Source organism: Sorex araneus, chromosome 11 (assembly GCF_027595985.1).
Source record: "Sorex araneus isolate mSorAra2 chromosome 11, mSorAra2.pri, whole genome shotgun sequence".
NCBI lineage: Eukaryota > Metazoa > Chordata > Mammalia > Eulipotyphla > Soricidae > Sorex > Sorex araneus.
In genome coordinates, this window is record NC_073312.1 from 10,641,042 (window position 1) to 10,657,925 (window position 16,884).

General features: G+C 45.8%; 1 protein-coding gene across 1 annotated transcript in view; it reads right to left on the minus strand.

Moving 5' to 3' along the window:
• Positions 1-5,309: 5,309 nt before the first annotated feature.
• The window catches only part of LOC101544006 (pancreatic lipase-related protein 2), a 21,387-nt gene continuing 9,812 nt past the window's right edge, over positions 5,310-16,884 (minus strand). Inside the window, exons 7-12 of the mRNA XM_004611903.3 lie at positions 15,486-15,605; positions 13,271-13,389; positions 10,763-10,892; positions 8,516-8,627; positions 7,336-7,503; positions 5,310-5,373 (exon numbers count right to left, since the gene is read on the minus strand). Of these exons, the coding sequence (XP_004611960.1) occupies positions 5,310-5,373; positions 7,336-7,503; positions 8,516-8,627; positions 10,763-10,892; positions 13,271-13,389; positions 15,486-15,605 (713 nt within the window). The remainder of the gene's footprint in view (positions 5,374-7,335; positions 7,504-8,515; positions 8,628-10,762; positions 10,893-13,270; positions 13,390-15,485; positions 15,606-16,884) is intronic.

The following is a 16,884-nucleotide window of genomic DNA, read 5'->3' on the forward strand; positions in this document are numbered from 1 at the left end:
ACTTCCAAAGATTGTAAAGCTCACATTTCTAGACAACTTTCTGTGCTTCCTCAGAATCAGTCAATCTCATTATCTCAAATTTAAATTAAAAAATAGTAATTAAGCCAACAGTGAAGAATCCGGGCCATTCCGGCAGGCACCACCAGATGGAGATTGCTCCGGACCCCAGACAGGGCCAACAACACCGGGGGGCCAGACGGAGAAGGTACAGCCAGCACGCCTTCTCCAGATGGAGCCCCGGCGACACTGAGCTTCTACTAACACGGCTCCGGTATGAGGGACTGGGACATCTCCAAACCACGTGGCCGCATAAGAGGCCATGCAACCTTTCCTGATATACAAAAGTATGCCCAGGAATGGCTCCACCACCCCTGAACGTCCATTATCTCAGAGGCACAGAAACCAATCTCAGAATGCAGCGGCTGCTGGCAGATATACTCCTGGACTCTGAACTAAGCTACGGCCCCGTGCAGCCCTGGGACGGAAAGGGTTTCTGTCCCTTGGCCTTTTCCCCCCTGTATAGCTTGGTGACCGCCACGATCAGAACCAATTGGACAGAGAGGTAGGAGTTTGCAGTGATGGGATGGGATGCATGGGGAATCTTGTGATGGGGAAAGCAGAACTGGCCCTGCCTCCTGCCCAAATGAGACCCCGAGTGGTCGCCCATGAACAGCTCCTCCGCTCCTGAACAGCCATGATCCCAGCACCACAGAAACCAATCTCAGAATGGAGCAGCTGCTAGCAGAAATACCTCTGGACTTAGTACCAGAATTCCAAAACTGGGCGGCTGCTTTCGAGACCATGCAACATCATATGCTCTTTGTTGCCAACAATAGAAAACATACAATCTAATGATGCCATTCTGACAGGTCTGACTGTTGGGGGGAAAGCTCCAAATAATGATAGTGAGTTTCCTGTCGAAAATTGAATGTAATAAAAGTAAGGAAAGAGTAAAGTGAAAATCATCTGCCGCACAGGCATAGGGGGAGCGGGAGGGGGTTATGCTGGGGTTTTTGGTGGTGGATCATGTGCACTGGTGAAGGGGTGGGTGTTTGAGCATAATATGACTGAGACTTGATCCTAAAAGCCCTGTAACTGTCCTCAAGGTGACTCAATTAAAAATAAATTTAAATAATAATAATAATAATTATTATTATTAAAATGACTCCTCCCTAAAACATGGACAAACCCCATTCCACCCATTACTAAAATTAGCAGAGTTGTTTGCTTCCAATCTTTTTGTACCAAAAAATGTAATATCACTGACAAGGAACTTGAAATGCTTATCATAGCACTTGGGAAATAAAAATGTATATAGATGGTTATTTCTGTATCAAATGGTTTCTTATATACTCTCCTCAGAAAGGACTTTGGGGAACTCTTCCCGGACAACCCGCAGGGACCACACTCATTCTTTTTCCAGAGTTGTGTTTTGAGCCATCTAACAGGTATGATGCTTGCACTGTTGATTTCAGATCTGTGCCCTCGGCCCCCGTGGCAGGGAGATTCTCAGGCTCTTATGGCTCAGGGTTCTCTGTAGCTCTGCTACTCTCTGGCCCTCTGTTTACTTTTCAGTTGAGCTGCCATTTCCTCCGTGGATTCCAAACATGAACGGTTCACCATGTCGACTTTTTAGAATTTTCCTGGAGGCTGTGGTTTGTCTGGGATATTTGCAGCTGGTGTTGCTCCTCTGAAGGAAAAGCTCAGACCACCAGGAGCCAGACTGGTGTGGAGCTTTTTGGGGGTCTTGTCTTGCTGAACCTGCACAGTGCCACCAGCGCGTATTATTCCCACATCAGTGTCAGTGGTGGGGTGAGAAAACGGAGCTAGCCATTGTGGCAATATAGGGCGTTACACACTCCTGGCAGCAAACCTCGGGTGGAAGGAATGTTCAGCCCTGCTTTCCTCTCCTGGGAGTCTTGGAAAGCACTTCTAGCCCCGAGCATCGGGGGACGGGGAGACTACCTGAAGATGAGGTTCCTGAGGCTCCCCAGTTGATTCCAATACACAGCCAGGATGGAGAACCTTGGTTCTACCATCCTGTGCTGGCTGATTGTAATCTGAAAAGACCCCAGGCTCAGACAAGCAGCCTGTGGCACTTCACAAGGCCAAGATTTTTAAAAGAATTTAGGGACTGGAGTAAAAGGAGCGCAGACGAATCCCGCAAGGACTAAGCACCAGCCCCTTCTGTTATATCTTAGGCATTGCTGGGAGGGGAAAAGAGTCCTGCTTTCCCCTGACCTGGGTTCTCTGGGGAATCAGTCACTCATCCTATCCTTGAGCACTGGCAACAGGGTCAAGTCACCCGAAACAGAATGTACCAAATGAGCCATTTCTGGATTTCCAGAAATTACACAGTGATGCCCCCATTCCTGTTGATGTCCCTCCACCTGTCCATTCTTGATCCTGACAGCAACACCCTCCACTTGACACCAAAAAGGAATGTGTAGGTCAGCCTGGGACTGGGAGTAACCCTATATATTATTACAATAGCACAGTGGGTAAGGTGTTTGCCTTGTATGTGGCCGAGCAGGGTTCGATTCCTCAGTCCCTCTCGGAGAGCCCGGAAAGCTACTGAGAGTATCCCACTCACAGAACCTGGCAAGGTACATGTGGTGCATTCGATATGCCCAAAAAAGTAACAACAAATCTCACAATGGAGACGTTACTGGTGCCCGCTCAAGCAAATTAATGAACAACAAATGGGACAACAGTGCTACAGTGTATTTATTATTATTATTATTATTATTATTATTATTATTATTATTTGGGCTTTGGACTATTTTGGGGGGGATGAAGGAGTTAACTGGGGTCAGACCTGGCCATTCTCAGGGGCTATTTCTGCTTCTGTGCTCAGGAGTGAACCCTAGTGGTACTCAGGGGACTAACTGAGGCACTGTAGATGGAACTAGGGTGGGCTGCATGCAAAGTGAGCAGAACTATATGTGGACAGAGGGCCAGGTTGGCAGGTCAGCCTTGAGGTACTACCAAATCCCCCAAGATCTGGGCACCAGCTCTTCTTTATTCACCTTGTAAAGAGATCTTATGGCAGAGGCAGGGTCTGGCTCAAAAAGCAGAGCAGAAATTTGGACCTGGTTCCCCACCAGCCCTGACCCCATGTGAATTCAGGTAAGGGGACAATCCCTAAGGGACAGCTCCAGCAGAACCATTTACATTATGGGACAGATTGAGAATTCAACACTATTATCACACCATCATCCCATTGCTCATCGATTTGCTCGAGCGGGCACCAGTAACGTCTCCATTGTGAAACTTGTTGTTACTGTATTTGGCATATCGAATATGCCATGGGTAACTTGTCAGGCTCTGCTGTGCGGGTGAGATATTCTCGGTAGCTTGCAAAGTGAATGCCCTACCTGCTGTGCTATCGCTCCAGCCCAGAATTCAACACGCTAAGTAATAATTTGAGGAAAAGTCCTTATCCCAAACAAATTGGCAAAGGACCCAGTACTTCACCATTTGGATGTGGAGGTGATCAGTTCTCATCTTAAGCAGAATCATCTCAAACTGCCCCATTCTTTCTTTGTCCAAAGAATGGCATTTTACTATGTTTCACCTAAGGGGCTATTGTAAAGTATACTGGTCCATTTGCTATAGAGAGAAGTTTGGCAATAATTATCAAAATAAACATATTCTGAACATTGGATAAGTACAAAGCATGGGAAAATACTATAGAAGGCTACTAATGGTCTGAATAATTATAAAGGGAAAACCTTATAAAAAAAGGAGTTTATAAAGGGTAAAATTTATAAAGGGAAAATATTTATAAAGGGGAAACTTTTCTGTCCATCAGCTGGGGCTGCCATATCATATGTACTCCTCAATACAGTCTATGAGCTCTTTCTTGTCATTCAAGAAAAATATACAAATGCAGGGTGAGAATGTGGGAATGGTATGTGCTGAGTGTTACCATTTGTTGGGGGCTTGTGAGATAAGTACAAAGACACACAGGCAGAATATTTCTGGAAAAGCCAACTTGTCTCTGGGAAGAAGAATGGGGAGACTTGCAGAAAGAGAGGGTCAGAAATAGAAGGACTGCACTCATGTGTGGAGTATAACATAACATAACATGAGACTGACACCCAAGGACGGTAGACGCAAGGGCCAGGAATATTGCTTCATAGTTGGAAGCCTATCTCATGGGGCTGGGGGGTGGGCAGAGAAGTCAGCTGGAATAGAGAAGGGATCACTAAGAAAATGATGGTTGGAGGGATTGGTTGGGATGGGAGATGTGTGCTGAAAGTACGTAAAGGACCAAATGTGATAACCTCTCAGTATCTGTACTGAAAACCATAATGGCCCAAAGTAGAGAGGGGAAATTGTCTGCCATGGAGGCAGGGGGAGGGTGGGGAAGGGGGATATGCTGGGGAGCTTGGTGGTGGGGAGTCTGCACTGGTGGAGGGATGGGTGTTTGATCATTGTATGATTGTATCTCAAACATGAAAGCTGTAACTGTATCTCACGGTGATTCAATAAAATTTAAAAAATGGGGAGACTTGAAGATTAGGGTGTCAGAAGGAGGCGGAATGTGGATATACTGTTCATTTGAGTTTTATATCATCTGCATAAACTTGTTTCAGTGCAAGGTAGGGTCCCTCACAAGCTGTACACAGGAGGCCTGGGGTCCCCACTGGTGGTTCTTGGTAAACTAGGTGGGCAGTTCCAAGCAAGGGTCCTAGAATGCATCCTATTTGGGCCCTGTGGTTCTGCAGATACCCCAGCCACCTGGGCAATACTGCAGACCTCCAAGGCTGCAATCTGATGATGCTGAGGGGGACCACAAATCAAATCCAGATCAGATGCATTTTAGGCATGCCCTCTAACCCCTATACTATCTCCCATTCCTAGGCTTTAGAAAAAAATAAAACCCTTCTTCCTCCACTGCTCCTGACCAGGCAATGTTGAGTCTAATTAGTAATTGTTTGACATGACACTAGTCACAGGTAGCTCTTACATGGTCTATCTTGGCCTAAGGATGGAAGATCTGGGTGGGGAAAAGAGGACAAAACTTGATAGTCTAAGAAAATAAAAGACATAAGAACAGGCCCCTGCCTCACACCATCTCATGTTTGGAAGGTGGGGGTTGATGTCCTAAAATTGATTTCAAGCGAGATGGTGCAGTGGCTGGTCACAAGGACAATTAGGCATTACCTGGGACCAAGTGGGCGCCAATTCCAAAAGTCACTTTCAAAATATGACCCCAACATAAGGAGAAGGTCCATTTAGCACCTCACTGTCAAACATCAATGAATTTATTGCCACCAAGACACAAGAGCAGCCGCGCTTTTTTAACACGGGTAAAGGGTTTGCAGAACGTCTTCTTTCACGGTGTCTTTGCTACAGAATTTATACCTGTGGAGGAAAACATGACCGCATGAGCTGCTTTGGCTGCTGGGAATGAGGACTCAGCTTAGAAAACAGCATTTAGACAACTGCCTGGAACTCAGATCCCTTTTTACCAGGAGCCTCTGCTAAACTAGACCCAGTGCAAGCGAGTCTTACTGAGTGAAATTACCCTGCAGCCTCCCTCCCTCTGATAGCCTCTTCCTGATATAAGGGTTATCAGTTGGGTTGGTCCCAGGTTGCTCCTGATGAGAGGTCTTTAGTGCAGCTTTGGGTCTGGCCACGAGCCCAACAGTTCTCTTTCTTATTCACGATAGCCCCGAAGTGGGAAACATCTATCATCCTATCAGTGGATGAATGGACACATAACATGTGCTCTATCCATATGGGAAAATACTATTTGACAACACAAAGGAATGATGTGCTACAACATGGGTGCACCTTGAACACCTAATTATGAAAGGAGGGGGCACTAGAGGGAACCATCTATGGACCATTCCAGACTAGGAATGTCTATGGAGACATAAAGTAGATCAGTGGATTTTGGGGTGATGGCTCAAGGGAATGGGGTTTTTTGGGGTATGATAAAACATCCTAGAATTGTGGTGATGTTTGCTTTATTCCACAAATATAGCCATTGAATTGCATGCTGTAGGTGATGAAGTGTATGGGCTGGACATTCTATTTCAAGAAATAATGTCTAAAGAGATAATGGAGGGTTGTCATGCTAGCGACAGCAGAGGCTGGTGAGGTTGGGCTTGAGGTCACTGTAACCTTTTCCTGTAGAGACCTTTGAGAGGGGATGGTCCACCAAGCCAGCCCTCTCTCAAGGCTCAGCTACAGAAGGTAACTCTCTGATGAGGGAGTTCTGTGAGGTGGGGACCTCCTCATAGGATGGGTACTTAGTGTGCAGGCTGTACCACACTTGAAATAAATCACTGTACCCCACTCTCTAAACATTGCACGCCATCCAGACATTGCTAATAACTGCCAGGTCTTATGGATCGATCAGTTCCACATCAACCTGGACGAATGAACAGGATGGGAACAATGGAAAGAGGACTGGATTGGACACCAGAAAATTTGAGTTCAGTCCTTGTGGGATCACATGCTTGTGGTCTGCTCTGGCTCTCCGAAAGAATGGCACAGTGACGCCTCATTCTCCCACGCACATGTCAGGAGTCGAACACTGTCACCCCTTACGACTGGCACAACTGAGTGACACAGCTCAGCAGGGCCTTGACATGTGTTTCACAACATTTTGAAGGGCAATATTTATCCCTCTGGCTAGGCAAATTACTTGAACTTTTCACATTTTCTCCTCATCTTTAGGTGAGAGCTGCTGAGGTTTAAGGGATATCTAAGTTCCTTTAGATTCTGCCCTCTTCAATTTTCTGGAAATTCTCTTTCAAGATTGCCACCTTCCCTTCCCCATGTTTTCAGTATAGTTTATGTCCTCTCTGAAGTCCCAGCAAGTAAGATTCTAATGAATGTGAGATTTATCCCAACTGCTCTGTCGCTTTTAGTCCTTGTCTCCACAAAACCAACTACATCAAAAACTGCACCCACCGGACTTTCATTCAGATTTACCACCCAGCTGTTTTTCCCCTTTGTTTGAGATAAAACAGTTTTATATTTTCCTACTTCTAGACTCCTTTTATTTTTATTTTTATTTTTTTTGCTTTTTGGGTCACACCTGACGATGCACAGGGGTTACTCCTGGCTCTGCACTCAGGAATTACCCCTGGCCGTGCTCAGGGGACCATATGGGATGCTGGGATTTGAACCCGGGTCGGCCGAGTGCAAGGCAAACGCCCTACCCGCTGTGCTATCTTTCCAGTCCCCTAGACTCCTTTAAAAAAAATATTTTTGTGTCTTCCTTGCTCTTCCAGGTAAACAAACGTACACATACATAGACAGATTGATTAGGAACTACAGACATAAGCCTTGGGTGGGATAAAAGATACGCACTCAGTCCCATCTTCACCACTTTGTACTGTTATTTCGGAAGCTCCCAGTTTGCGCTTCAAGAGATTTAGCAAACTCTTGTTCCAGAGAAACTTGACCTTCTCTATTTTTCCAACATTAAGGTCCACATCAATGTCACTCACATAATTTGCTCCTGGTTTGAGGGATCCTCTAAAAACATAAGCATAAAATATTCTATCAGCTAAACATATAATAATAGAGGATGATGCCAAACTATTATTTCTCCAAGTAATGATTTGTTTTCAGCAAATATCTCAATGATTTCATATATACCCAGGGGATGAAAAATCGCAACATTCATGTGAAAGATAAACCTTTGAAAAAAATATTGCACTCTAAAGTTCCACTGTCTTTGTTTGCCTCTAGGGGAAGTTCAGTATTGGAGGTGGCCTGGTCAAATCATTTCATTACTGGACTAATTCACACCTTGTCTGGGGTTTAAATATGCATATGGTTTAGCAGAAAATACTGTACTATCTCAGAGGTAGCATAGGAAATCGTCCAAGAACTTTACCTTAGCATAAAAATTATGTGAAAATGAAAAAGCAAAATCCAATTTTACAGCACAGTTATGCATGCATTCAATACCTGCTACAAGGCACCTTCTGTATGAACCCAGACAAAGCTAGGTGCTATTGAGAAGTTGCCTCTGTGCCTCCATATGTGTATAAGAGAGTAAGCATCTTGGAGAGGAAAGTTGCCATATAAATGTGTCTTGCCTGAGAATTGGAAATCCATACACCTAAATTAAGAAGCAGCCATTGGCATTCCGAAAAAAGGTAGCACAATCTTGTTTTAACCTATTATTATTTGGGGGGTTGAGTTACTCCCGGTAGTATTAAGGGAACCATGTAGTGTTGGGATTTAACTGAGGGGTCTTGCATGAAAGTATGCTTTCCAAATCTTTGAGGCATCTCCCAGATCCCAGCACAGACTTTTAGTAAATTCCTTTTCTCCTTGCTTTATTCTTCTCAATGTGAAGTGGGTTGAATTAGTTCAATACTAAGTATTCTTTCCAGCTTGGAAAATCTAGGATTCAAGGGTTTTATAAGGCTATATTCTGCTTAGTTTCGATAGCTAGATTTAGAAAGCAGTTTATCTCCAATCTTTGATGAACAATCTGTTAGCAAAATTGTTTGTGGCTCTTTAGCATTGAACTTACTTGAAAATTTGATACTGTTTTGAGTTTCCATTACTTCCATACAAAGCAACCCTGAAGAAGCCACCCATGGTCTTTTTTCCAGACAGTGTGACAGAGACCCTGTATCTCCAACCTGTCCAGAGAAATACAATAGTTCAGTTCATTCATCTGGTTGAAAAAGAAAATGAAGCCACGGAAGCATTCTTGCTCCAAGCTCTGAATGTCCCACAGAGAAAAAGAAAGGGAAGTAAGATTAACGGTTTCCTTCAGTGAATGTGGGGTACCAGGATTTCAGATTCTGTGTGAGGGCGAAGAACATACCCAGAGAGGGGGGCGGAGAATGTCAATATTGCCAGTTATTACATCTTTTTATAGAAGAGATGCGTGTGGACTCCCACATTTGGATAAAGCACTGGAGTGTTCTTTGTGCTCTCTTAGGCTTTGTTGAAATTTTCACATGCAATGGACATGTTCTCAACTGAGGTTGATGAAATTCTCTGTTAGCGCCCCAACTGCCTGTCCTCTATCCCAGTTTCTCCTGACACCACCAGTTTGCTCTCCAAATACAACCCATTCCAATCAGGGGTGACTGACACATCTGGGGACATTTGACTATGTCTGAAAATAGTTTGAGTTTTCACAACTGGAGGGAGAGGGGCTGCTACTGACACCTCGTGGGTAGATGGCAGGATCTGTTAAGTCTTCTGCATGCACAGACTGAGACACTCAGCTCTAGAGCTTTGTGTATACACAAACACAGACCTACGTGGGAAAATGCAGCCTCAAAGCCCATGCCTGGTTTTTCAACCCAGACCACAGCTCCACAGCTCTCCAAGGAAGCCCTGCAACAAAGTATCTTCACTGGTACAGTTGAGGATCTCTACCTCCTACAGGGCACTCACTGAGCTGTGATGCTGTTTTCCTCTCGGCTTTTCCACCTGATATGATTCAGGGGCTTTCTTCCTTCCACAGAGCTAGCTCCATCTTTCAAAGACCAGTATTTGGTTGTTTCCAATTGATAGATAGCTAGAAACACCCCCACCCCACTGCTATCCTGTATTAAAACACTAGCACAGAGAACACGCCTGAACACGCTTGATTATACACACAGGCCAACACTTTGCTATGTATTTTCTGAGAACGGAATGGCTGAGTTAAGAGAATAGGCATATTAACTTGACATGATAAGACCTTTCCTGATAAACAATGTGATAATTGTAAATGAGCATACAGGAAACACTATGAAGTGAAAAGTACATTGTAAAGTGATATGTGTGTACGTATGTATATATATATATATGTATATATATTTAAATTGGGGATTGGAGAATGCAGGAAGACACTTGCTACCTGTGCAGTAGGCACAGTTTGAGCTTCTGTGCCACATATGGCCCCATGAGAACCTCTAGACATGACCCCTCAGCACTACTCGATCTGGTGCAAAAACAAAAAAAAAAATTAAAACTCCCTTGAAAAACAACAGCACTTTTATTTAGTAACTATGTGATATTCTTTATAACCAAGGATATGGGTGATTTTGATATCTTCTGTTTTGGTTTGTTTTGCAGCTACACCTGATGGTGCCTAGGGCACGTTCCTGGCACTATGCTCAGAGATCACTCCTAGCTGGACTCGGGTGCTAAGGAAGGAACTTGGGGTGGCTGTGTGTAAGGCAAGTATCCTACCTGCCGTACTACTGCTCTGGCCTCTGATTTTGCTAACTTATACCAGTTTTTTAATGGGAAGCTGGGCAAAATAACGCGGCGTGTGTGCCTGGGGTCATGTTGCATGGGTTGACTTACAATGGCTTTGCCCACAGGCCCTCTTGTGATGATGGCTTCCTCCTTCCTGCCATGGTGGTGGGTAGACCTGTGATCCAGCCTGGGCCAGTCATAACACACCCTCACATCACAGATCATGTTGCTTCAAGGCAACGTGACACAAGACAAGTCATTTTATTATTCTATTCTTCAATAGAATAGACGTTCTAGTCAGCTGTAATGGAATTTCTGTCAGTTGCTATCATGGGCTTGACTAATAAGACTAACTCAGTCTTATTAGTAAAAAAAATGTTGGTGGTGGGGCTAGGATTTGAGTCATACTTGAGGGTATTTAGGGTCAATTACTAGCTCTGTGAATCTTGATGGCGATCAGAGGGACCATAAGTGGTGCTGGGGCTCTAACCAGGGTTGGTACATGCTAGGCAGACACATTACCCCTCTGGTCCCTATTTGCTAAAATTTATAAATGATTAAAATGGAAACTTACGGGTGAAATTACCACTCTCTCCTGTGTTCAGGAAGAAGGTTTGGCCCACAGCGCTGGTTTTCCCCTGAAACTGGTCAGCAAAGTGCCCCATTTTGGGGCATCCTCCAGCTGGACAAGGGAAACAACGATTCTAGAGAACAAATATCAATTTGTTAGTAACAGCCCTTAACTCATGCCCTCACTTGTCTACTCATGCCACCATCCCATACATCCTATTGTCTACACATCCACCCACCCACCATCCATCTCCCTCCCTGGGTATTCACTGATCTCACACAGAACTGTGCTGGACATGCACAGAAGTACCTGGAAAACCAGAGATTATTAATGGGAAGTGAAGTGCTATCAGGAAAGCAACAATATTAATACGGAGGGGGAATGTCAGATGACTCTACTGAATAGATGGAACAGATACCAGTTGAGCAGAAGAGCAGAGGAAGAAATTATTCATGTCCATCTTTACTGTACTGTGAATTGTTTCTCTTGAGAAAGAGACCTGACCGTTCTTTGATGGAAGGAAGCATTGACTTGGACATAGAAGTTGGAGCCCTTTGGGTCATAAAACTTGCACTTTATGCCCGGTGCCACTTGTCCTGTGTTCTGTGTTCTCCTCACATCTCTCATCCCCAGAGTGCAGAGTATTGTGCAAGTTGGAAGGAAGGAGATAAATGCTGTAGACTTTGTGTACTCTTATCCAGGTTCCAACAACAACTAAGTGACATTACAATGGCCTCTTAGACCAGGGGATGGGATATGATGTACCTTAGTTCAACACAACAGTGTCAAGGTCACAGTTGTTTGTTTTTCATTATGTTTTGGTTGTTTGGGGCCACACCTGGTGGTGATCTAGGCTTACCCCTGGCTCCGTGCTCAGTATCACTGCTGGCAGTGTTCAGGGGACCATATTGGGGTGCTAGAGTCTCATGGCAGGCAAGGGCTCTACACACTTTAATATATCTCTGGACCTCCAAATTAGTTTTGAGATATAAGCAGGTGATTTGAAAATTTATTATTTGAAGTTTCGGACTATTATTTCCCTCTTGTGTAAGAAGAGAATCAGATAAGAAGTTCAAAGCTTTCATTTTGGTTTGTTGTTGGGGACTGCTAACACCTCAGGGACTGCTTAGGGGATGTTGTAATTTTATAATGGTGACATCTGGGAGACACCTCCTTAACTGAGTAATCAAACAGCAGGATCAAGAGTTGTCAAAGGAAAGCACCTGGGTGTGATCCACTGAGAAGAACTCAATTACCACCCATTGAATCACAAAGAAACAAGTTTAGAATGTGAGACTTTCTACCAAATACCTCACCTAGAAGACCAACCAAAAGAGAAACTGTTCCAGATGCAAGGAAAGAGAAGGGAAGGAAGGAAGGAAGGAAGGAAGGAAGGAAGGAAGGAAGGAAGGAAGGAAGGAAGGAAGGAAGGAAGGAAGGAAGGAAGGAAGGAAGGAAGGAAGGAAGGAAGGAAGAAAAGAAGGAAAAGGAAGGAGAAGGAAGGAAGAAAGGAAGAGGAAGAAAGGAAGGAAGGAAAGAAGGAAAAGGAAGGAGAAGGAAGGAAGATAGGATGGAAAAGGAAGGAAAGAAGGAAGGAAGGAAGGAAGGAAGGAAGGAAGGAAGGAAGGAAGGAAGGAAGGAAAGGAGCTCATGTTGGTGAGCTGGGAAAGAGAGGGAGGGCAGGAAAGAAGGAAGGTAGGCAGGAAAAAAAGAGGAAAGGAAGGAAGGGCCGGAAGAAAGGAAGGACATAAAAGATAATAAAAACATAGGTTAGAACAGTGTTTCCCAAAGTGGGGGATTCTGTGCTCCCATGAGGAACTTGAACAATTGGGATGGGGGTCCAGTAGAAGCCTGAGGTGCAATTGAGGGGCACTTCCTGTTTCTTTGCTTAAATAAGAGAGTTTCCTAGGGAGTCACTGAAATTCTTTTTTCCTGAGAGAGGGGCAGTAGACCAAATAAGTTTGGGAAGCTCTGAACTCTAGAGAATATTATTTGCATATTTGTAAAGCCTGAATATGGGTGAAATATTAGGAAATACAAAGAGAAACGTATTGAATATCTTGAATGTTGCTCTCTAGGAGAATGATCTTATTCTTAAATAATGAGAGCTGAAGTATTTATAAGTAACTTGTCATGATAGCTTTAGTGTACTTCCATCGAATTTGGGGGGAAAAGTGTTTCCAAAACATGGGGGAAAATCCCTAATAAAACAGTTAACAATGAGTAGGGGGTGGTGATGGAGGTAAGGTGTTCACTGAACTCATCTCTCCACTTCTGCCTGGGATTGTCCAGAAGGAAAAGTTGGTGATGAAGGCCAGGCTCAGGGCAGCCAGATTTGTTCCACCCCATCCTGTCCACCCTAGTCTAAGGAGGAAGAGACTGCAGGTGGCTGAGCCTTCCGAGAAGCTTCCCTGTTTGTAGTGGAATTCCAGCTCTGTTCTGTTCCAAGCCCCCAAAGGATTAAAACATCTAGAACTGGGACACCAGTGACAGTGTCCAGGTGTGACCTACCTCCTGGAACTCTTTGTAGGAGGCACAGGGGTAGCCCAGAAATCCGTCGGGGTTGAGGATACTGCTTGAGTAATACTTGTAGCTTCGTAGGTGGTTGCATGCTACAAAGTTAGTAGCTCCTGACAAAGCAAAGGTCAGGTATTTGATTGCAGGAGCCTGAGCCATCAGCCCCCAGAATCTCCTCTTTCTTCCCGGAAGCAGAGCTGCACTCCTGACCCCAGTGTCAGCAGTGGGAAGTTTCCACAACTGATGTTGACAGATTGGGGGGCAAAGAGGAACTATGCTGACTTGCCTTGTTAATGGCGGGTGGTCCAAGGCCCTTTCCCCTCCCCACTGCTGGGTCCCCTGGCTGAGTATGGTGAAGAATAGGAGAGAGAGGTGCATTTGACTGTGAGTCAGGAATGAGGCTTCATGCGGGGCAGGATGAGCTTGGGAATGGAGTGAGAATCTATTTATGGGCAGAAGGAGCAAGAGAACCGTGCCTGCAGGACATTCTCTTGTTGGAATGGTTGTTGCCTAGAGGAGGAGGAGGATGTAGGGATCAAACTGAGGTTGGCTACATGCAAGGCAAGCGCCCTACCCGCTGTACTCTGTCTCTGACGCTGTCCTGCTTTTTCTTTATACCCAAATCCTCTTGTGGAAAACACTGGTTTGTATTTCTCAGGCTTCTTGGTGCAGAACTTCCTATGGAGTGATTCTCGGGGAGTCCAAATACATCTGGCGTCACTACCTGGGGGGTCTGGGGACTTGATCCACGGCCCATGGGAAAAAGGATTGTTCCCTTTCATAAAGGCGGATATTAGCTCACACCTAGCTCTCCCAACAACCCCGACCCAGCCAAAGTGGGGTTCTACATAGCCTGTGCCCATGCTCATTACAAATCTACAGGACCAGTTTCTTACTTAATTGGTTCTTTCGCCCCAAACTGCTACCCATGGAGCCCATAATAAAGAAGCTAGTGGACTTAATTATTCCTCGGTGAGCAGCACCCTATGAGTCAGAGCTCTCCTATAGAAACATGCTTCCCCATTCACGGGCTGGGTCTCCCTCAATTGCCTCCCTAGTGAAATCTGGGGCATCTCCTGTTCTGTGTGCCTGCTTGTCACTTCAGGAAGGGGGCAGCCCTCGATGTGACCCCAGCATCTCGGGAAGATAGAGGAACAGCCTCATCGTCCTGGAGTGACCTGGGGTGAGCACAGAAGAAGGACCAGCTCCCGTTACCGACAGTTGCTGCCAGTTGTTGCATTATCTACTGCCTTTCACCCCAGCCTGTGGAATCTTGAAACGCCAGCAGGGAATGGCCCACATGGGCTTCTGCTCTGGGCCAGGCATGGAGGGGCACTGGAGTGTCTGGGACACTCACCACCCGCCCTGGTCTCCTGGGTCAGGAGAACAAACCCCAGTAGGCATTGACCCGAGGGCTGTCTCAGGAGCAGAGCAAAGGGCAGAGCAAGTGGCTGGGGCTATTGCTTTTGCAATATTATGGTTTGGGGACCTGCTCGATCAGATAAACTGAGACACACAAAAGCTCATCCCCCAGACTTCCAGGTGTCTCCCACCAACACATGGGTCATGTTGTCCCCCTTTCCATTCCCAGGCCCTGTCAACAGTGAAGGGCAAGAAAGTGTTGGGAATGAAGTTATAGTACAGTGGGTAGGGCTCTTGTCTTGCACATGGTCGAGTCGGGTTCAGTCTCTAGTACCATATCTGATTCCCTGAGCCTCACCAGGAGCCATTCCTGAGTCCAGAGGAAAGAATAAGCCCTGAGCACAGCTGGGTGTGGACCAAAATAAGAAAGTGAGCAAGCAAGGAGGAAAGAGCACACATGGGTGCTCATGCTCCGAGTCCCTTAGGAACAGAAAGAGGTGGTGGGAGCAAAGGCAGCGCTGGGAAGGTGCCAAGGTGCCTGCCACTCATCTCAACACGTTGGTGAGCTGGGGGAGGTATACACTGGGGCATGAGGTCAGGACGTTGCAGTCCGACACTGGGCCTAAAGTGGTGTGGAGAGTGGCCTTGGACAAATTTTTAAGTTTACTGAGTTTGTCTTCCCAGCTGTAAAGTGGGAGCATCAGAGGACTACTAGCATGGCTGTGATCACACCAACCCCGAGTGTCCCCAAAGCAGTGGCAGTCCCAGTGCTTGCCGGCCAGGCCAACTCACACCTCTGCTTCCTCCCACACTGGCAGCATCCACCTGGCTCCCCCCACGTACTTACCTTCCCAGAGTCCATTTATATCAACAATGGTTGAAATGATATTTTTCTGACAGCCAGGCATTTGCCTTCCTCCATTCGGAAAGAAATCCAGATGGCCCACCTTTTGGCTCATTCCAAACCCTGGAAACAGTGGGAGTGGAGGTAAGTGGGAGGAGAAGAGTGGGCCCCAAGGCTGTGTGCTTAGTCCCACCCCCAGGGAGCAGGCGCTTTATACAGGGGGACCACCAGTCTCACCAGTCTCCGGCTCTGCAGAAGCACTTGGACAAGACCAGGGGCAAGCAGAGGACAGTGAAAAGGAAGGGAGAGGAAGGAAGCTCTGGGGGAGCCTGGACACACTCTAGCTCATGTGTCTCTCTGTGGGGAAGAGGCCCTGCCCAGTACTGACATACACCAGTGGACACCAGTAGCCTGGGGGACCCAGGGACCATTCCTGGTCATTCAGTTCTTCAGCCTGATGATGCAGTGCTGCTCTGATCTGCTGTAACTGGCCATGGATGGGGGCCCAGGCGGAAGTGGACATCAGACTCTGGGTCTCACATCTATCAGGTTCTACCGCCATCTCCCAAGCCCCTAGAGAAATTCTTTTTTTTTATTTTCTTACTTTTTTGCTTTTTGGGTCACACCTGGCAATGCACAGGGGTTACTCCTGGCTCTGCACTCAGGAATTACCCCTGGCCATGCTCAGGGGACCATATGGGATGCTGGGATTTGAACCCGGGTCGGCCGCGTGCAAGGCAAATGCCCTACCCGCTGTGCTATCTCTCCAGCCCGAGAGAAATTCTGATTACTCATAAGTTTGCAAGTTTGATTCCTACGTCCTATTGTAATTGTGATATCGTCATATTATATTGTTGTGCGGAGAGTTTTGACATAATGGCTCTGTGTTTTGGACTTTGAAACTCACAGATGTGACCACATCCAGGTTTTACCGGCAGGTTCTGCCCCGTTGGACAATGAGTTTACCCAAGTCTCAGTTCCTTAGCTATGAAATGGCAAAAAATTATACAATTTTAAAGGTTTTTCCTAGAATTAATGTTCAAAGTGTTCAATACAGCACATGATAGATGCTCAGTGAGATCATCATTATTTAAAAATTGTCAAGAAATGCCTCGATTTAAAAAAATAATGTCTGGGTGCTGGAGCGATAGCACAGCGGGTAGGGCGTTTGTCTTGCATGTGGCCAACCTGGGTTCTAATCCCAGCATCCCATATGGTCCCCTAAGCACCGCCAAGGGTAATTCCTGAGTGCAGAGCCAGGAGTAACCCCTGTGCATTGCCAGGTGTGACCCAAAGAGAAAAAAAAATGTTCTGAATGCCAAGAAAGGGTATGTTTTTGATATTTAAATGCTATGTTAATATTCATATTTAATTAAACACATTATTTAATATAAACATAATT